Below are 21442 nucleotides of genomic sequence, written 5' to 3' on the forward strand. Positions count from 1 at the left end.
TCATTCATTCTTTATTAAAAGATTTTGAGTACTAGATATCAACTTTATACCTAAACTCGATGGTTTGCCTAGTGGGTACAGAAATGATTAATCAAAACTTTACAGCTAATGCTGTGCACATGTTTTCTAGCTGTTGCAGAAGCTGGCATTATTATTAAATTTAATGGCTTCTCCCTGGGACTTCAAATTCTATGGCATTTAATTACTTCCTTGTGTGGTTTGTGCACCACAAAGGTACAGCTGTTTAAACAATGTTGGTAAATATAGGGGAAAGCTTTAAAATTAATGAGATGCAGAGGCTATATCTCAATTTTAAACAGATCTTTCAGCTCTGATTAAAACATAATAAATAAATTTTTTACATGTTGTTTTTTTTCCTCACAGAGTTGCAGAAATGACATAGACATTTATTTATTGAAAGGGGGAATTTAAATAAAATCCCTAGATCTGGTCAAACCTTCAAATACAGAGTCACAGAGGCTGGAACTTGGTATAGTAAAAATCGCAATACATTAGCCAGTGTGCAGTATGCAAATATTTTGGTGTATTTCCTCTGAATTATAAGAGCACGACTGCACACAGCAACAAAACGTCCATTTGATCTCTAGCAACAGGGGCACTTGGGGGACGTGGAGCACCGCTGCGGTGCCGGGACCAGGCTTTGGCGAGGGGCTCAACCCCCCGGAGGTCCCTCAGAGCCCGGGCTGGCTCGGGGCAGCGCTGTGGCCGCTCGTGCCCGCCGGACCCTGGAGCCCACGGTGTCCCGGGGCTCGCCAGACCTTTCTGCCTGCTGCTTCCCTCTGTGCCGCGCAGGTCTGCCCCGCTGTCAAGGTGCGTGGTGGGAGGTGGTCTCCTCCTGACAAATCCTCACTCAATGTGGATTTGTAATCCTGGTATTTCCAAGGCACTAAGGATTGTTTTAATTAGAAATGATTGACTGACTAGCCTAAATACTCTTTAAAAAAAAAAAAAAAGATGATTACTATATTTGGCCCTTTCTAATGATATATAACCACCCTCGCTGCTTCAGAGCTTCCCAAAGTAGCTATTGGTGGTTTAAAGGTTACCTCTGCTACCTGCTCAGGCACGATGAGATGACTTTCCTCAGGTCTTGCTGGCTGGAACACATCTATCTTTTTAAATAATCAACTTGTTCTTTCTGTACTCTGGCCTGCACTCCTATCTCCATATTTAAAATTAATTTCCTTTAGCATGTACGCAAAGGTAAATGAATCATTTTTGTGGAGAATGAAGGAGAGAACACACTGAATAAGAGTCCCTCTTCTGTCTGCTCACCTTTTCCAGTTTTAATAATGGAGTTGTGCTTTGTTTTCCTTATATGTCCAATTTAGTGTTTTTTTCTCTACTGGTTGTTTATGTACTATGATCATAGAAATTTATGATCACACATTTTAACCCTTCTGTCACCAGTCCCTACGTACTCATACTGCTCCTTGTTTATGTGTCTTTATTGTAGAAAAAGTGGATGTTCCTTTTTGATTTTTGGGGTCACTGAGGATCTGCTGATGGAGCCACTGTAGTGTCTTTCTCTGCTGTCTTTCCTTTGCTTTGGGGACTTTGGGATGGTGCCTTTCAACCAAAGCTGAGTCAGTAACTTCCTACGCTCTTCCAGTGTGGTGAGGGGTGGCAAACTGGACACTCTTAGGTTCCAATGGGATTTTATTGCTTCCCCTAACTTGTGACTCCTGCCCCTCTGGATCATTTTCCTTACCTCCGGAGGGGTCACGTAGATTTTTGTTAGCATTAGCTTTTGGTTTTGCCTGGCTGTTTTGACTGTTAAGTCTCTGCTGGTTTTTGTGTGCTGGAAGTGCAGGGTGTATTCCTATACAGGATCAAACACTTGTGTCTGAGGGCAGTTGCATGAAAACCACCGTTCACCATCAAGAGCTTTGATCTGGGCAGCGAAAATAACCAAATCCTGTGTGAGCTGCTGAAGTGAAAGAAGTGGAGTGGATGAGAGAAAAACTGGCCTTCTTGCCCCCAGCCTGTGAATAACTGGATTCTCCTAGATTATGAGAGAGAACATGCTTTTTAAGGAGCATGAGGAGGTGAAGCCCTTGACCCCAGAATTGTTCACTATGCACACAAATGGAAATTAGGAGAAAATTTGATATTGAAAGACATCTGTAAAGCCACATTTTTTTTTACTTGAAAGGTAAATGCTTTTATAAGGAGCTTTGCTTCAACCCGCTTCTTAAACCATCATACTTTAGGAAATCTGCTTTAGTCAAATTTCCCAGCTGACAAGTTCAATTCAAATCAAATTGCATTAGTCACATTGCATAACGCCACCCCAACCTCGCTTGCTCAATCTGACATGACATGTTTGTGGAGGAGGAGCGTGATCTGACTGAAGTGCTGAAACTGAGGTTATGGGGCAGGAGCAGTTAAATTAGTAGTTGTAACAAGGTGAGACATCTCATAGGACAAGCTGCATTTGTCAAACAGCTGCAGAGTTAGCCCATTTACAGGAAGATGTACCATTTTTCCTACTGCTGCTTTCTATATCTTTTTTTTTCTTCCTCAGTGGCACCACAAAATGGATACAGGCTGCAAGTATGGAGGTACTTAGGGAGAAAAATCTATTTTCCCCTGCTATTTTAAACCTATATATTGCAAAGTTACCCTTAGTCTCAGTTGGATTGCATGGAGGAGAGTCTTTTCCTTCAGGCCTCATAAGAAACAGGTCGCCCATGATGGTGATTCTTATATTCCAGTGAGTGCAAGGTGCATTCAGGACATGTCTGATCAGTAGTAGACTCTTTCTTTAGTGATATGGGCTAAGAGCAGAGGAAGGCAACTAGTTAAATGAAAACAAAAGAATGAACCAGAGTTTCTCAGTGCTTTTTACATATTGTCTGGCAAAGCTACAAGGTTTTCTAGAATTCCCACTGGGTGATGCAGCTGTGTGCTGATTGACATCTCTGAGCTTTTGCGTTAAGATGGTGCTCATTGTGCAAAGTCTCTAGCTGGGACTCCATAGGCGGAAGCCAATTTGTTAATCCTAATAAAAGAATGACGTGGTTAATCTGAAGGAGCATTTCAGTTTCTGTTGCTATGGCACTCTATAAAGCCAGGTGTCTGTCTTTGGTCAGTGTCCCGAAGCCACAACTGCAGTGCTGACACATCAAAAGTGGCAGCAGGACAAATTGGTGCCTTAGCTTTCAGTGTCTAAGGGCACTTTTGGTCAGCATATCATTGATTTAATTGGCATCTGGACCAGATCTTAAATAAATGCAATTTTAAAACTGCTTTAACATGCAAAGTAGAGAGAAATGTCTTTAACACCACTTTCTGTGTGCAAGGAACTTCTGTCCCTCAATCCATGCTGCAGTGCCCTGAAAACCTACGAAGTGTCAGATTGTGTGCTAGAAATGGATTTTGTCTGGAGTTGCTTTTAATGCTTCCACCTTTTCTGACTACAGCGCTCAGGTAACACACAGTGAGGAAACTGTTTCAGTGGATTTTAGAGGCAGGAATTTGTGATACAAATCAACAGTTAAACCTAGGAAATCTCTCTCTTACCTGAGCTGTACTTTGCAAAATACTATTTCAAATTGGTTTGGTAAGATGGAGGCAGCAAATAAATTCACTTACAGTTCTGTTTTGTGAAGCAGAATTCCCACCTGGTCTTTCAAGGGGAATGAGATGAAATTCATTACTGCATGCCTTCAAGCTCTGCTTTGTTAGGAATTGGCTGCTGTTCTAATGTTGGCTTTAGTTTTTAAAATTTTTGAAGTTGAAACTAAAAGTTGGACGTTTTGTGTTATTTGATTTTCAGAGGTAAAAGAATAGATCTATCCTCAATCCTCTGCCTAAGAAGGCTGCTTAGGTACAGCAGTGAGGTCTCTTGAACCAACAGTCACAAACATGAAAAGGCAAAGGAGGAGAAGGAAAAAGAGCAAAGGAAAGGGAGGTGAGTCCTATCGGTTCATGTCTGGTAAAAGACTTCGTGATTATATAAGAGCAAATCTTTTCTTTATATACAAGTTTTGCTGATGTAAAATTTGTTTTGGCTGATAAAATTTAATCTGGCAGATTTCATTAGGCTTGCATCTTTAGTTTACAGCTCTTTAGAAAAGTTTTAGTCAAAGGTTTTTGACTAAAAAGACTTCTCTATTCAAATGAAAATTTAAGAGATTGAGATAAAAACATTTTACTACTTTGATATCAAATTTTAGAAAGCTTGGGTGGCTTTTTATATTTTTGGCCAGAAAAATGGAAGATTTACCCTGATCACAGTTTTTACTTTGGTTGAATTGTATTGCTCAGTATTATGGGTGTAAACTTTTCCAGTGTCAGGCAGATCCTTTTTAATGTGAAGGGAACCTGAGAAACGAGTATAAAAATAAAAGATAATGCTTTGAGCTTACAATTTTGGTACTTACACTGCAAGACCAGGATCTTACATACTAGGCTATATATATATATATATATATATCCATACTGTACATAATCTGTGTATCAAATAGTTTACACACAAAAAGAAAGAAATTATTATTAGTAGTTTTAAGGGGACCTGATGTGCAAATAAATAAAGCTGCACAAAGCCATACCATGATTCTTGGGGTGTATGCAAGGCCAGGGTCTTATCTGCACAGTAACATTCATAAGCATTGTTATAGGCCTTATTTATTCAAGAGTTGAGCCAGGCAAGCTTCCCTTGTCTTTTCCTGTCACATGCATGTGAACACACAGTTAGTAATCTGACAGAATTGTTTCAATTAATCAAATTCAATCAAATTATTTCAGTGCTGAAGTCATATTTTTTTCATATTTCTTAAATGAAATGTTCAATATTTTTCATTATTAAAGTTTTATATAAAATTAACTTTATATAGTTTTTAAAAATTCCTGCAATGAAACGGAGTTTTCTGGACTGAATCAAACACTTCATTTCACCTGGAGGCAACTTTTTTGCTTATTATTTGGACAGGAAAAATACATTCAACACTTGTGTTCATTAGCTCAAGATCATACATGAAGATCACACACCTGGTCTTCACTAAGGACTAGCAAACACCAGACAGCAGTAACTTTGTTCTGTTGAAAGGCTAGCATTTTTCTTTAGCATGTGGGGCTACACAGTTACTTTTCAGTAAAATTTGCTTGCAATACCATCCATTTAAGTTTTCTTTCCATGTTATACAGATGTGTGAATAAAATCAGAGGACTCAGTTTAATTCCCCTGCAGTTCTGGTCTTTTTATTTGGATTATACAAGTATTATACAAGTATTAAATATAGCAATAGTTTACCTTTCTTATATCTCGGTATTCAAAGGGTGTTGACTTGCAACTGTCTTTTTCTAGCTTTAAAATGCAGCCAGATTTTAGCTTAACCGCCTTCATGTGAGATTTCATTTCTGCCCATTGACAGCAACTCAAGTTATTTGAGGTAGAGAAACGAGAATCAATGTAAGAGATAAAAACTCCATGTTCACTGAGTTCCTGTCAGTCATAAAAAACAGTTAGCAGTTCCCTGTTTTAATATGGATTGTAGCCTATTCTTGCTTCCTGGAGAACACCTTTCTCGCACAGTTAGGTTTATGTGTGTCCCTGGAGTAAATTCAGGATAGCTCCAGTGACATAATCTGAACTAGGTGAAGATCGCTGCAATCTAGCTCCAAATATTAATGATTTCTCAGTCTCTCTCCCACGACAGAATATTTTAACTTCTTGTAGGGGCTATACCCTGTCCAGTAGCTTGTCTGACTTCTTGTCAATGATTTTTAGAGTATTATATACTGCTGGCTTTCCTTGTGCCCATACCCAAAATTAAAGACACTTCCTTGACTTTAGCTACCAGTTCTCCAGTGGTACAGCAGTTCTTTCCATTCACTTTTTAAGCAGAACAAAAAAGGCACTCTTTCACTTGGTTCCATTTCATAGGGAACGTTAGGCTAATTTATTTCCATAAAAGCAAACAAAGGATTGTAATTCTATTGCTTAGGAAAATACCTTCTGACAGATTAGGGCATTAACTGATTAAAGGTTAGCCATTATGCAGCACAAATACTCAAATGAGAGAGAGAAAAGTAGCATAAGATGTGAAATATCTTTCGATTTCAGGTTTGGTTTCTTTGCCTGTCTTCCCCACCTTCCCCATATCAATGAAATAAGTGATACTAAGAATGAAAAATGGGCACTTAAAGGGTTTGGGAGTCTTTTACCTGAAATACTAGACTCATTCTGAATCTGATATGAATAGATATGCATTAACCTTTTCTGTTGCTATAGGGCAGGTTTAAAAATACTAACCCATAGCCCACTTTACATAATAAACAGTTGGAGCCAGACTTTAGTTGTGGCTCCAGAATCTGTATTTTCTTCTTTGGATTAGAGACTGCCTGCTGCACTTTCTTGGAATTTCTGCTCTAATAAAAAGATTGCTTATAAAGCACATAGGCACCTCAGATTATGCATGTATAAATGAAACTAGGTAGCAGCCTTGCCTTTGCCATCTGACAACAGGAACAGTGGGAGGCAAATAACCTCGCAATGTTTATGTTGGACTCTGAATGGGTTTATATTATTGCTTGTCATAAACAGCTTTGACAGATCAGGACATAGCTTCCAATCCCATGTGAAGCTGAGACCTCATCAATCATGAGATGCTCACAAAAGGTATAGACTCTAAACGCAGCTTCTTTCTGTTTCGTGACTGAAGGAAATGGGATCTCTCTCTTTCAGAGCTGATGCTTGTGGGAAAGTGAACTTGCTGCAGACCAGCTGGGATCATATGCATTAATTGCCCTGGAGGATCTGTGATAATAACTTCCTGTATTTAAGGCAGTAAGGTTCACCCCTTGTCTGTTCTTTTTGGATATTGGTCTTGTGGTAGTAACAGAGACCCAGAGTTATACTTTATTTTCTTCCTTTAGATATGATGAGAAGATTGTTATCTTCTTTTATGGAAGTATGCTGTATCTCAGTTATTTCTACTTCTGCTGCTTCCACATTGACTTAAACTGATGACCTTTCCTTTGGACTCCACCAGAAGAGATTCAGTTGGTTAAACTGCTTATCTGGCATTGTTTTACATGTGCGTATTTTTGACCTGACTTCCTCTTTACTCCTGGGGTATCAGCAGAGAGTATTACTTTTGACTGATAGAGTCCATTTATCATATATATGTATTATGGTATCTATTGGCTCTAGTTGTGATCAGGGCCCTGTTACATTAAGCTTTTTACAAACATGGAGCAAGAAAAGTAAGACACCACTCCTTCACAAAGATACGAGGGAGACAGAAAAGGGATGTGATATGCAAAGTAAGGGCTACAAAGTGTGTAACGGAACAAGGCTTTTTAAGGGAAGGTTTTGAATGAGGCTAAGTTGAAGGGACAGAGGTAAGAAGGAGGCATGGAAGACAGAAGAGGCTGTGAGATGAAGATGCTCAGTGGATTGGAACAATATTCAGATGACAGCAACCATGCCTGACTGGCTGAATGCTACAGCAGTTCCTTTATCTCTTCTAGCTGTCTAATTTGTGCCTTTAGCTGTATTTCTGAGTATAACGGGGGGTGGGACAGCGGGCGTCGTGGGACTTTGGAAGAAAGATCTGTCTTCATGCATCAGTTTGGAAGTTGCCGGAGGGGAAAGCTGGCCCTCCCTAGATCTCGCTATGCTCACTGGGCAACTACAGATCTAGCTGCTGCAGAGATAACGTTTGCCCTGAGATGGTGTGCATTTTAAAATTAGCTTTCTTTGCCAAGATTCTCAGGATTTTTTTTTGTTTGTTTGCTTTTTCTTTGAACAGAACCTAACTGTACTGATGCGCAGGCTTGCTGGCTTTTCCATCCTCTGTGACAGTGGGAGGAGATGAGATGATCAGAAAGGTTGCATGCCAAAATACACAGAATGCGGTGGGCCTGTCTTTTGGATCTCAGTAATTGATTGGTTCCCTTTATGCATCTAGAAGCAAAGCCAGTAAGTTGAAAAAGCAAACCATAATTCCACTGCCATTTGAGATTCCTTTGTGCCTTCAGGAGTCTTCCCTGTTCCCTTTAGCAAGTAGCATATTATGGTGATAAGGTTAGCTTTTGATCTGACCATCCCTGAAGTCATTGATAACATTTCTCTTGACTTCACTGATCAAGATCTTATCGTACACTGGAATAGTACTGGAGAGAGGAATGAAAAAACAAACCAGGTTTAGTGAGAGCCTATTGCTGCATCTGTCAAATCGCTTGCTCTGATTTGTCAGTTAGTTCCTTGCAGTCCTGCGCTTCACTGTTGCTCACAGATGTGCCAGTGAATTTGGGAGACGTGTAAGAATTGCAAAGTGAATTTTTGTTCAAAGACTGAGGAGAACAAAGTGCAGCCTTAGAAGCTGGAGCTCCTTCAGTCGAATACCTTCGTAATACAAATAAGTTTATTTCAATGCATGACAGCTGTTGCTGCCAGAGCTCTGAAGTTTGTTCCTAGCATGAAATCTAATGATGAATGAATTTAAAGCCTTGGAACTGCCAGTACGTTATTAGGCCTCAGGCACAGATGGCAGGACAGAAAATAGTGAGAGACATGTGGCTGGGAGTACAGACCGGCAAACTTAATTCTTTTTATTTATTTATTTTTTTTTTTGCGTAGGAAATACAGATTCCGTGGTGGTACTATGGAGGAAAACCTGGCCTTTAGTCCTGAGAAAGGCAGGAGAAAGCCAGATGAACTATACTGTTAACACTTGGTAAGCAGAGTTTCAGGAAGCTGTTCTCCGCTGGTCCGTGTGTCCGCGTATTGCCCCTTTGAATGTTTGTCCAAAACTTCATGAGGATGCCCCAGTGGAAGGAAACAGCAAATAACACCGCGTTTCGGTACGCGCCCCTCCGCCCGGCAGGCACTCGCTGGGCTGGGGCGGGGGCGGTGTGCCGGCACCTCGGACGCACGGCGTGAGGCAGGCCGCGCTGCGCCGTGCCGAAACGCTCTTCCTCGCCGCAGACCTGTGCGAAAACACGGCGAGGGCGGGGAGCTGGGCAAAGAAAGCAAAATGCCGTCGTCACCGCGCCTGAGGCGTGGGCACGCAGTGAAACAAGCTGGCGTGCGATATCCACGTCTCCTAGACGCTTGGGCGGAAGGCATGTATTTGTTTTACGACCGAGGACGTTGAAGGAGGACCCTAAACACCTTTTACACGGGTTACGTTACAACGAACGAGCCTGCGAAGCGGGCGTAAGCGCAGCCCTGCCTCCCTCCCTCCCGTCCCCATCCGCGGTCAGCGCGGCCTCGCCGGGGCCTGAGGCGGCTAACGGCCTCCGTGGCCCCGACTGCCCCACCTGGGCCCAGCCCTGCCCCCCCTGCCTGGGGCCGCCTGTCTCCTGCCGTGATCCAAATCCAAATTCACCCGAGACCCGACCCGTCCCCAGCCGCATCCTCGGCCCAGCTCGGCCTCCCTCGGGGCGGCCCCGCATTGCTCCCTCGTGCAGCGAGGCCTGGCGGCGAACCTCTTTGCGGGTCCGGGTGAGTTTGTATCTGGCTTATTCAATGTTATCAAAAGACAAATGGATTTATTTATTTATTTTCAGACAAATAGGCAAGCCAGACCGTCGATCTCGCCTTAGCCTGTGGGACACCACGTCCCCGGGGAGCCCCTGGGCTGCAGAGCCTCCGTGAGGGGCGAGGGCAGTGCAGAGGTTCCGGAAACTTCCAGCTCCCGACCACAGAAGGCAGTGTCGCTTGGTCGTTCCCAGTAAGGCGTGAGGAATATTTTATTTCTAAGAGAGGGTGTTTGAAAGTAATAAGCTCCCTGACCGGCGCCTCCTTTTATTCCACGCTCTGTGGCGGAGGCGCGTTTCGCCGGGTTTGCGCGCTCCCGAAGGCCTTGCGGACGATCTCTGCGGCGAACGTGCGTCTCTGCAAATGTGGCAGGTCCCTGAAAACAGCTGCTCCGCACGAGCGCTGGGTTTGTCGGCTGGCGCAGGGACCGGCCTGGAATCTGCGGCGGAGACCCTGGGCCGAGCAGCGTTGCAGTGCGAGTGTCAGCGCCCGAACTGTCCCTCTGCTACTGCTAGAAACACAGGTGCGCTCTCCATGAGTGGGCTTATGTATATATAAATATATATATTTACTTGATTTTTTTTTCCTAGCAGCAACAGCTTGCTGAGGAAGCGCGCAAACCTGCTTCTAGCATGTTCATTCAAATTAAAAATGCAGGCTGTGTGGGCCATAAATTCTGTGAGCCAGCCAGAGATCTGCTGAAAATACTTTCTCTAACAGAAAATGCTACTCCAAATATTCAATTTTAAGAATGTTAAATTAAAAATTAACCCTTTTAAGCAGGCTTAATGGCTTGTGAAATATTAATAGATGCACTTCTAAGTCTCGGAGCATATCAAGAGGGTTGTAAATTAGTTCTTCATTAACTTTCTATTGCTTTCATATATAATGAGATACCATACAGCACATGTTTTGAAATGAGCATATATTGTATATTTTCAGGCAATCAGCCAGCCTTGTGCAACAGTGAAAACTGTATTTTACACTAATGAGCCCGAGCAGTTGGTACACAATTAAGACAGTGAGCTCTTCAGCTGGCTGTGTTTAAATCGCAGCTCTATGGTCTGGGCTTGGCCTCAGACCTGAACTCCCTTCAGAAGTCCTAGCACGTGGCCCATGTGCCCTTTAAGGATTAAAATAGGGTGGAAATGTTCTGGCTGCCTTTGGCTGACCTTCTGCACACAAATGATGAAACCCACCTGCAGCGAACATGTTCTAACTGCAGTGCAAAGATTTCCCTTGAAAGTCGCATTAAACTCCTCTCATTCTGGTACACCCAAGTGCAAACTCCCTTTAAATTACATAGTCTTTATCAAAGCATGAGTGGCATATTTTGTGCCCTTGCCCAGTCTTGAATGCACAACAAAAGTACAAAAAAGTTCAAGACTTTTTGACACAAATTACTAATAAATGAGAAGCCCATGCTTCTCTGTATATGTATATACAGTATATATATATACTGTATATTTGTTTTGTTCTTTACATTTTGAATAAGTACTCCAAACACTCTTCTAGTGAGGGAAATGCTTAAACACAAGGTTAACTTTCAGTTTAAGTGCCCTTAGACTGTGGCATGTTTAATATGACCATATAAGCACTATTCCATCACAGCCAGGGTCCTTTAAGTTGACTTTAAAGCACTTAGGCTAGTGCAAACAGGGAATAAATCCTTTTCTCCAAAGGACATAAAACAGCATGAGAGATAATATAATAAGTTGTTTATTTTCTATTTAGGAATGTGCTATCTGTGTATGGGTTCATTAGTTGGGGCCATGTTTTCAGGCTGTTTGCAGTCTTCCCCTGTGCCTGGGGAGGCCTTTGCTGAGCAGGAGGACAGGACACTACTTCTGCGAGCTGCACCAAGACGTGCGCTGTGCTGTGTAACCCTGCCTGTCCTTCTGTCGCTCGGGAGACTAAGCCCGTGTAATGTGTTTGGTTGTGCCAAAACAGCTTCTGAACAACTTCTGGCCCATGTAAACCTGGGATCCTCTTTGAATACAGTTTTCTGTCCTGTCAGCTGTAGTATTTTGCTCACTAGCGTACAGTATTTGTTCACTAGACTATTAAGGTCCTGAGCCTTTGAAACAATAAGCTAGTATAAGCAAAACATATTTTTACTTTTATTTCTATAATAACAGTTTTTCAGTAGGGAGGATCTACCTTTTTTTCCTATCATGCTTGAAGTCTTTCAGTAGCAGCTTATTACTCTCTGGCCATTTAAAATTCTCCTTAAAGAAAAGATAGGAGAGACTTTGGATTCTGATGCTTTTTATATAATTTTAAATGTGATAGGTTGTATTTATAAAGCCTGTAAATGTGATAGGGTCCCTTTATAAAGTTACTCTGATTTTTAAGAGTGGTGGTAGAGAAAGTAATGATGGTAATGGCATGATCTACTTTGTACTCTGCAGGTGTGAATCCAGAATAGCTTTGCTGAAGCAACTAGGTAATTTTAGATAGCTTCTTGTATAAATGAAACACTGGTTTCTGGCTTGTGTTTTAAGATGAGCCATTTAAAGAGTGGCAATCTGTAGCTCTATTATATTTAAAGAGTGACTGCTTACTGCAGCTGCACGAGAACTGGGCATTCAAATTCCCCAAAAGATCTTGGGTGTCATTACCCATTAAATGAAAGATTGAAAAAAATCAGGCAAGGCTGTAGGTGATGTGTATTGTTCTTACTAATAACTGCCCATTTTCATAGATGTTTGACAAGCTTATTCAAAAGGTGAATAGACTTGGAGGTGCTGAGAGAATAATGTGAAACATGGAGACAGATCATACAATACGTTGCATATACTTAATGTAGGCCACAGAACAAACGGCAATTACTTTGATAAAAGTTCATATTCATCTCATTGTTCAACTTGCTGCCATGTTCTGGCCTGTAGGCATATTGGTGGCATTAAAACAAACCAACTCAGCCAGTTAAACACTTGCTTTCTCTACTTCATTAAACATTACAGAGACTCAGGATTATTGATAATGGGACTCTCAGGACTTGGATATTAAACATAGCTAAATCAAAAGTCTGTAGTTGCTAACTGCTGGTAGGCAAGATTTTAGTCAAGAAGGACTTCAAGGTGTTACAAAAACCAGTGCAGGAATAATCTACTTGCCAGTGTGGGATTTCATGCCTGCTGTTTGTGTCTGAAGTTCAGGTACAGTAAGGATCATTGGGAGAGAATTCCCATCTGTATTGTGGGTTTGTAGCAGGAAAAGCAGAGGGTTAATGAAGTGAGGAAATGTATTTATTAATAAATACTTTTGTGGCAGCTTAGTTTATGTTTGTTGAAACACAGTGGATTTGAAGGCGTCTTTGGTTCTAATGCTCTTTGACTAAAGGAGATAAGGAAAGTGGATTAAAATGAACAGTATATACCATATGTCTACATAGAACTTTTTTTGAGGGTATTCGGGGAGGACTGAGCCATGTTAAAGTTAAAATACCTCTTGTGAACACAGACCAGGTTTATAAAACTCATAAATCTTTCAAGCATTGTCCCACATCTTGACCTGCCCAACATTCTCTCATCCCTTCTGCTTTATGAACTAGAAGTGGTTGAGAAGGCTCTTTCAACATCTGACTGCCTTTAACTCGCCATCAAGCAGAAGAAATGCTGCTATCAGCCATAGTCATGCATGTCTTGCAAAACGATCCTGAAAGTGGGACATTGTGCTGTGATCAACCAGACAGAATGACAACTGGAATGGAGATTGATATGCTAGTCTGTACAGAATGCAACTCCTAGCACCGGAGAGAAGCCTGAGGGCACAAACATTGGGATGCATCTGATCCTTCTGTGCAGCTGGTAAAAACAAACCATGCTGTTTGCTCCTAGAATGCAGAAGCAAGCCTTTCCGCCGGGGCTGTCTGTGGTGACCATGGCTGATGAGTGTTTACTGAAGTCCTGCTGTATTTCTGCAAGATTTCTGTGGGGATGTTTTGATGTGTGATCAGTTCTGAAAGACTTACAGTCAATAACATACATATACATATATATATATTTTTTTTTTTTTTGTCTACTTGGCTGCAATAGCAGATATAACTGTTGCATCCAAGTGTTCTTCCTAAGCTGTCCTTCCACTCGGTGCACTTAGTAGGGCATCTTCTTTACATGTTATGCTGTTACTGGGAATGAGGAGCAGGATTGCTGTAATTCTGTCTCTTGCCAGATCTTATCTATCGCGTGTTGTCTTCAAGGGGTGTTTTGAAGCTGCCAGGGGATCGCACGGTGAATATGCTCTAGTTCCAACATATTCATGAATGGCTACAGTGCCTTTTGGAAATACAGAGCCCCATCTAGTACCTTTTGAAGAACTTGCTGAAGGTTTGGGGTCAGACTCCTAGAAACCCAAATGCCTCGACAGTTCTAGACACAGATATCACTTTGTTTTATATGATGACATGTTGCTTGCTAATATGTTTTCATATGTATGCAATACAGAAGCCACTATGTAACTAGACTATTTCTGTCTCTGCTCCTAGTACAAAACAGAGTAAGTTTATAGGGAAACCTGGAGACAGGGTCTTCCATCTTGCTTCAAGTGATTGATCCATTTTGCTTTTAAAAGGAAACCACGCTATCTTTTTTCCATTCAGATCCTCCAAGCTTTCTATTTTCAAGGGACACCTGTGGAAAACCTTTGTTTTGAGGTTTCCTTCTGAGATATGTCAATATTAGCTGCCAGTCAAAGCAATTTTGATGGAACTGTTTTCGTGTGCACTCACCCTGTTAGTCCATAGCAAATGCTGTTCCTGGAGCTGGGTGCCACTGCTGCCACTCCTGTAGCTTGGGGACAAACGGCAGCTGGTAGAGGGCAAGTCTAGCTATAAGAAAATGCTTAGGTGTTTTTCCAGACTAATGTTGGGTAGGAAATAAATGGGAGAGGGAAGAGGGGCTATGCTAAGACTTGAGGAACAACAGAAGTAATTGAGTGTTTTTAATATCTTTAAGATGCTGGCAAGAATTTATCTAGGCTTTAGACTTGTGCCAGCTTAGTAGCCATTTATATTCGTGCTTTAGAATAAAAATGGAGGGCCATAGTTGAAGGGGGGGGGGAATCATAAAATCTTGTTCTTCTCTCCTTCAACTACATGTTAAACAAGTTACTAAAATGCATGGAAAGATCTATTATTTTCCATAGCTTGACAAAAAAAAAAAACACGGTGGGCTGGCTGGTGCCAAGGTTGCACTGCTCTTCTCAACTTCACGCAGGACAAACTGAAAACAGAACTAGAAAACACCTTTTGAGTTAGTTAATAAATAAGTCTACAAACAGAATTTCTTAAGGGTGCAAAGTTTGGAAATAGGTGTCAAGAAATCTAAATTGTCTTGCTATATTCAAAATAGAAGTACTTGTCCTGACTTTAGCGCGAGAGAGGGACAACTGAAAATGAACAGAAACTTTTCCCCCCTTTTTAAAAAAAGAAATTGCATGCTGTTTTTTAACTGTCCAGCATTAGCATTAAGGGAGGATCCACTGTGGAGCAGAACTTTGGCACCTGGAACAAAAGAGGAACTAGACTGTGTATGTGGATAAGGAGAAATGATGCACCTTACCCCATTGTATGGGAGTGGAACAGCTTGCTTATGTAAACACATATTCCAGGTGACAGCATGCATCCATATATATATATATATATATATATATATATATATATATAAAATAAATTTTAGTCACCTCTGATTTTGCCTCAGATCGCATGCTCAGATTTCTGGCGCGGATGTTGTTGACTGAATAAAGGTAAGGGGGAAGATGGAAGGTGCCAGCATGCACCAGAGCTTGAGGCGTGTGAATAATGGGAGTGTTTGTTGCTTGGGCCGCAGCTAGACTAAAGGCTGGGAAGTTGTTGTGTAAACAAGCTAGCGAAAGAGATGTTCCTGCCACATCTACTCTGTGCTATAAACAATGCAATCAGTGCCTCCAATGTTTGTCAGTGAACATAAAACAACATAATAAGGAATAATGAAATATTTACAAGCTTTTTAGAAGTAATTAGAATGATGAGAGAGAGTTTAATGTGGGAGCAACAGCAAAATAAATGAAAAATTAATTTTATATATGGAGTTCACTTTAAGACTTTTAGAAATAACTTGTCCTCCTTTTAGCAATAAGATCTGCCAAGTTACCCGATTAACATAAACTTAAGATTCAATTCTTCTCCCATTAAAGTAATTTTACAAGTGGGTAACTTGTCTGATGTTGCTCTTCTTTTACCGGAGTATACATGAAAAGAGAGCTGAGCTTTTACTGCTGATTATATTGCCTTTCTTTGGCAGGACTGGCATTTTATGTTATCTTGCGACATGAATAGACTTAGAGTCTGTGCTCTGACTGAGAAGGCATGCATTAGAGGGCTATAAATCAGAAGCTTAGCCTTACGTTGGCTTGCAAACTAAGGTGAGCTAAGGGAACGCAACAAGTGCTCCATTAAATAAAACATCATAGTGCTCCAATATAAATGTCATTCTAGGGTAATTCCTGTCATGTTACTCATTGATGAGACACTAAAATCTATGAATACTGAACTTCTACCTTCTGGTGGTTGTGAACTGGTTGAGTTGAATTACAAAATCACTTGGGATTGGTCTAATTCTGCTCACGCTAGAACTGCTTGCTTTCAGTAGGAGCACAGTTAGGTAGGGATAAAATTTTTTGGAGAATTGCATTTTCTTTGCTTTCTTGGCTGATCTGCCCTTGAAACTTTCATTGAGTGTCACTTCCTAGTAAAGACAACAAAAAGACCATTGCAACACTTAAATTCTGAGTAATTAAGTAAGATGCATGTAACACATAGACTCCATCCTATTCCATGGAGAATTCTGCCATCTGAACTGAAAAAAAAAGATAGTCTGTTGGTACTTCAGTTGCCTATTTGTAAGATGGATACAGTGATATACTGAACCTTCTTTACATCTGAGAGTTAAAAAACGTACTAAGCAGACATTAGGAAAGTCTTTGCAATCAGTAGTGTAGGTTACCCCACTTGTATCCACTGCTGTCTTGGGGAATCAGAGTGAGACCTTTTCCTTCCTGCAGGGTAGGAGGCACCCACGATCGAGAGCTTTTGGCTGTATGTAATAACTTTGACTTCATTTGAAAGTACCAGCATGGGATGTGATACAGGGGTTTAAAGGAAAGGATACTTTGTTATCTTTAGAATAAAAAGACTTTTCTGAGTTGAAGTTATAGATGTAGCACCAGGAAAAGTTCTAGTTTGGCTAAAACTGAGTCTTACTGTGAAGTGAAGAGAAAATGGAATGGTAAGTGACATGTCTAATAATGCTTTTCATGTTCTTAATGTAAGAAGTAAATATGAAACAATGATAAATTTTCTTAAAGTGCATACAGTGTGTCCAAGACCTACTGTGGAGCTGACAAATGAGGCTGCTTATGACTATATGGAGTAATAGGGATATTGATATAACCATAGGTGCCAAGTCTAGCAATCAGCAATAAACAAATCTCAACTAGGCGTGCTACAAGTGAAAGCACTTACTGTTTACTGTAGAGCTGTGGAATTGTCAAGAGAACTCAGTGGGGGGGAATATGGGTAAAATGCTGCTATTTTAATGATGAGCTTTGAATCCCAATTACTACCTTTAACAAGGGCTCAGTTCCAATGGCAGTAGTGAATAACCTGTATGATTCGTTAGTTATCTGCTTGGTGGGCGTAGAAGATGACCAAGTCAGTTTACAAAATGAAGCAGGTATGAGTTAACAATTGCTTTTGGAATTTGGATGTCTGTTCCGATGAACTATGTACTTAACTAGATATGACTTATGACTTACATAAAACATCAGTATGTTGCATTAAAGAGCTCCTTGCTACTGTTGCAGCTTCTGAAATACTGATCCAAATCATGTTGTGCATACGTAATGTCAGAAAGTAGATAAATAATTTTTTTAATATAGAAAGCTGTTACAATGGCCAGCATACACTTTGCAAGTAAGACTTGTTCAGTATTGCAAAATTCATCTTGTTACAATGCAGATGAACGGTGAACAGAGTTATCGTATGCATACCATGATGCAGAGACTTGTGTTATGTGCATACCGCATTGTTCCTCATCTGAAGGAGAATGAACATCATCCTCCCTAGTTCGCTTTTCTTTTGATGACTGTGTATCTTGCTGCTGAAGTTGTAAAGGACAGGTGAATTCTGCCAGTTCTGAGAATGGCTCTCGCTTGTTGGAAGCTACTCGAATAACCTGGCCTGAAACCGGATTCATTTTACATCTAGTGTTTGGCCAGCTTCACATAGACACTACCTGTCTTGCTTGCTTTTCAGGCCGTTATCCAAAGAGAAGTTTCTGAATACCATTACTGATGTTTTCAGCACTTCTGTACACTTCTGTTGGGTCTTTTCTGGTTTCTCTCAGTTACCAGATAAGTAGCAGTAGTTAAATTCTGCTTGTCAAATCTACTACATTTTACCTCTTTTATTTCTCTTCAACTTTTGTTTTCTACTAGTGTATCTAATGAATCATAAGAATACAAGTAGTCCTAGATCTCAGTATCCTGGTTTGGATCAAAAATGTCATAAGATATAAGAAAAAAGAAGGTGAGTCCTCCAGCTAGGTTATTCTCTATTACTTCAGTTTCACTAAACTCTTTAATATTGATGGGCACAGGCTTACAGCATGGGAAAGTACATTTTATCATATTGCCTAAAGCAATAGTTGTTGCAGTTAAAACAGTCTGAAGTAGTTTGGATGCCCATTTATAAGTTTTGTTGTTTTTCTTTAATCTTAGTCTCAGTGAGTCTGCAAAAATGCACTTGGCACTGGAAATACATGTTGTGTGAATCCCAAGTGTTTTATTTATTTTTGGAATATCCTACCTTTGTTAGTATCATTTAATAATATCCTTCTTAGCCATCCAAATATGAATGTAAGCTTACTTCTCTGGTATTAAATTCTAATAAAAGTGTCATTCTGAGGAATAGGAAGGGGAGACATATCTCCATAGTTGCTAGAGGAAGAAGCATCCTGGGGGAAATATGAGTGCAGAGATGTGCTTTTTTTGAAGAAACTATTTAACGTGGCAGTTGTTATGCCTTTACTTTTGATAGCCACACGCAGTCGCAAGTTTGGTCAGAGCCTCAGACCCTCCTCCTTACCTAGCCTCTCCCTCCATCCCTAGCAGAAATTCCTGAACCCTGGTACGTTCCAGCTGCTCCCGGAGCCGCGTGCTCGGCACTCCTGTCCCCGTGCTGCTGGCCACAGGTCCTTGATGGGAATTGCCCTTCCCACCTCTCCCCCAGCCCTGACCTGCACCCTGGTTCCTCACGTCCCAGGCCCATGGCTGCCAGGCAGGACCTGGTGGAGGCTCGGCTTGCCGGCAGGAGATAGTATGGGTCTCCCCACTCCTCCTACCACTGATGGCTCAGCCTGGCTTGCTGCTGCGCAGAGCAGTGCTGTGCGTGCACACGCAGAGTGTACCCAAACCAAGCTGCAGCCACGGGCCCCGTTTACCTCCCAGCCACTGCGCCCGGTTCGATTCCAAGTAAGCATTCATTTTTTTTTTTCTCTGTTAGAGGGGACACCACTGTGAGAGAGGGTAAACAAATGAGAGAAGAAAGGTCAGAGGGAATTTTGCAGTGGCTTTTTGTGACCCCTATCCCAGGACTTGTTTGTGTGTCTTGCTGCTGGTGTCTCGTGACAGTGCCCTGGGATGCTCAGCATGCCTGTTGTATTATACTTACTGTGCCTTCCAGTCCAAGAACAGATGCTGCCCAGTGTTGGGCTGCCTGCAGGGGATGATACCGTGCATAATACATGTGGATGTTTGACTGTGGTCTTTTGGTTTTGATATTCTTGCAATTTCTAGTAATGACTCCAACTAGAAATGTCTTCAAATCAGGTTGCGTGAGGCTTCCTGAGGGCTCAGAGCACTTGGCTACTTCGTTTGGCATCCTTTCCTGGTTAATGGCCTCTTAGACTTGAGCAAGTTGTGCTAATTGCTCCATTTGGCTCCCGATCAGTTGTGTGAAGAGGTCTGTGGGGAAACCAGCACAGGGCTTGAAATCTAAAAATGCTCATTAGGTAACAAGTGACTTCTGTCAAAAAATTGGGCCAGGTACTGACATGTCAGGAAAGGTGGGAGAGAAGGAATATGGCAAAGACACTAGTTATTAAGCTAAAGCTACCCAGTCAAGTCAGAAGGTTATGCAGTGAATCAGGCTGACATTAAGCAAGAACCATAGCAAGACAGAATGATGGAGACAGCCAGATATGCTGTAGCACTGACTCTTCTCCCAGGTTGGTCACTTTATCCTCTTCTGCCATTTATAATGAGCTTGGGGTCATTGGCAGTGAGCTCTGTGCATAAAGCCTGGTGCTCCAGCTTAAACTTATTACAGAGCTCAACGCAGGGTAATGTAATGGAGAATGGCTTGATACCAGGGCCTCTTTTAGTGCAAGGTGCTGTACAACCATAAATTGTAGCAAGGAACCGTTCTTGCCACAGAGCATTTGCAAGCCAAGTAACAGGAAAGAAAGTCCTGTCCAGCCTGCCCTCCCCCAAGTACCACCACAAAATGTGTTTGCTGCCCTGCCATTTCCCCTTTCTGTAGGCACAACAAAGTTGACCTTTCCAAAATGTTTGGTTTTAATTAGCAAAAAGCCCACTATATCTGTCTCTGTTTTCCAAGAAATGCAAATTTACGAAAGTTATGCTTCACAAACAAGGAAGTGGATATTTTTTTCTTTTTTTAATTTGGAAGAAGCAGACTCTGCCTATGAACGAGGCAGCCTGGGGACGCAAGTGCGCGAGGAGCCGGGCAGCTGCCAGCTGGCTGGGACCTGGCTGGGCGGTCACTGAAGCAACCTGTGTGCCTGCCTGGTTCCACTTCTACCACTGCTTTATTTTTGTGTTTGAACTGGCACGTTCTTGCAGAGCACGCGGGTTCCACCAAAGGAATGCTTTCGGATGGAGAACCAGAAACTGAGGCAGGCTGCTGTACAAATACGTTATCTGGCAGAACGGTGCAATAGGACAAACTAATTGCAGGATTATTTTTGTCTTTTAGTATTTTAGGTAAGGTTGGAGAGAAAGGGGGTAAGCTAAGTAGAAATCCAAAGCAGAGTTAAAGGACATGGTGGGACAAGTGTGATGGAAAAAGGGAGCAGGTGTGAGTGGTGGAAGAGGTGGGAACCTTGGACATAACAATGATGCGACTTTTTTGAGCACTCCGCAGAGGAAAGCTTCAGGCCATCGCAGTCTGTCCTGCCCCTGCTGGTTAGAGCTGCACCTCCCAAAATGGGGGAGGTGGTACGGCAGTTGCAGAACTCTTGCAAGGGCTCCATGCCAGCAGGAAAGGTGGACAAGATTGGAGAGAAATGTTGGAACAAGCTGTTAATCGGCAGGGAAAGAGGGTTAAGGATTTTTGTGAGTAAATAAACAGTTGTGCATGGGGGAGCTGTTTTTTTGCACAAAATCCCTGTTGTTACTCTCTCCTCTTGCTGCTATTGATGGGGATTCTGAACAGTTTGTTTTAAAGCTTTCTTTCTCTCCTGAGCCACTATATTTGTGCAGGGACTTGTGGGTCTGAGAAGTGGAGCAGGAGCTGTATGAATCCATGCTCCTACCCTCAGCTACAGCGCGACTCCTCCTGCGGTAGGTGCCTGGCTGTGCTCTTGCTGACTCTTGTCGCTGGGAGTTTATTGAAGAGGATCAAACTTCTCAGCAGGGCAGGTTAGTACCGTAAATCATTAATCATGAGCGGACCTGATTCAAAAGAGAAGGCCAAGCTGTTGAATTATAAGGTTATAGGGCATATATGTTTATCTAGCACCATTCAAAAAGCTTAGCAGTCTTATTTTTCCTCCCTGGAGCCCACTTGGCTTGTGTTCATCCACAGCAGAAAATATTTACAGCTGGCAAGCTAGACCCAGGCAAATGCCCCCACCTTTCAGACCA

General features: G+C 41.8%; 1 protein-coding gene across 1 annotated transcript in view; it reads right to left on the minus strand.

The window, feature by feature from the left end:
* Nucleotides 1–17751, minus strand: part of EEF2KMT (eukaryotic elongation factor 2 lysine methyltransferase) — a 103797-nt gene extending 86046 nt beyond the window's left edge. Inside the window, exon 1 of the mRNA XM_026063851.1 lies at nucleotides 17577–17751. Within this exon, the coding sequence (XP_025919636.1) occupies nucleotides 17577–17751 (175 nt within the window). The remainder of the gene's footprint in view (nucleotides 1–17576) is intronic.
* Nucleotides 17752–21442: the final 3691 nt, after the last annotated feature.

The sequence above is a fragment of the Apteryx rowi genome, unplaced genomic scaffold (genome assembly GCF_003343035.1).
Source record: "Apteryx rowi isolate R43461 unplaced genomic scaffold, aptRow1 scaffold_202, whole genome shotgun sequence".
NCBI classification, from domain to species: Eukaryota; Metazoa; Chordata; class Aves; order Apterygiformes; family Apterygidae; genus Apteryx; species Apteryx rowi.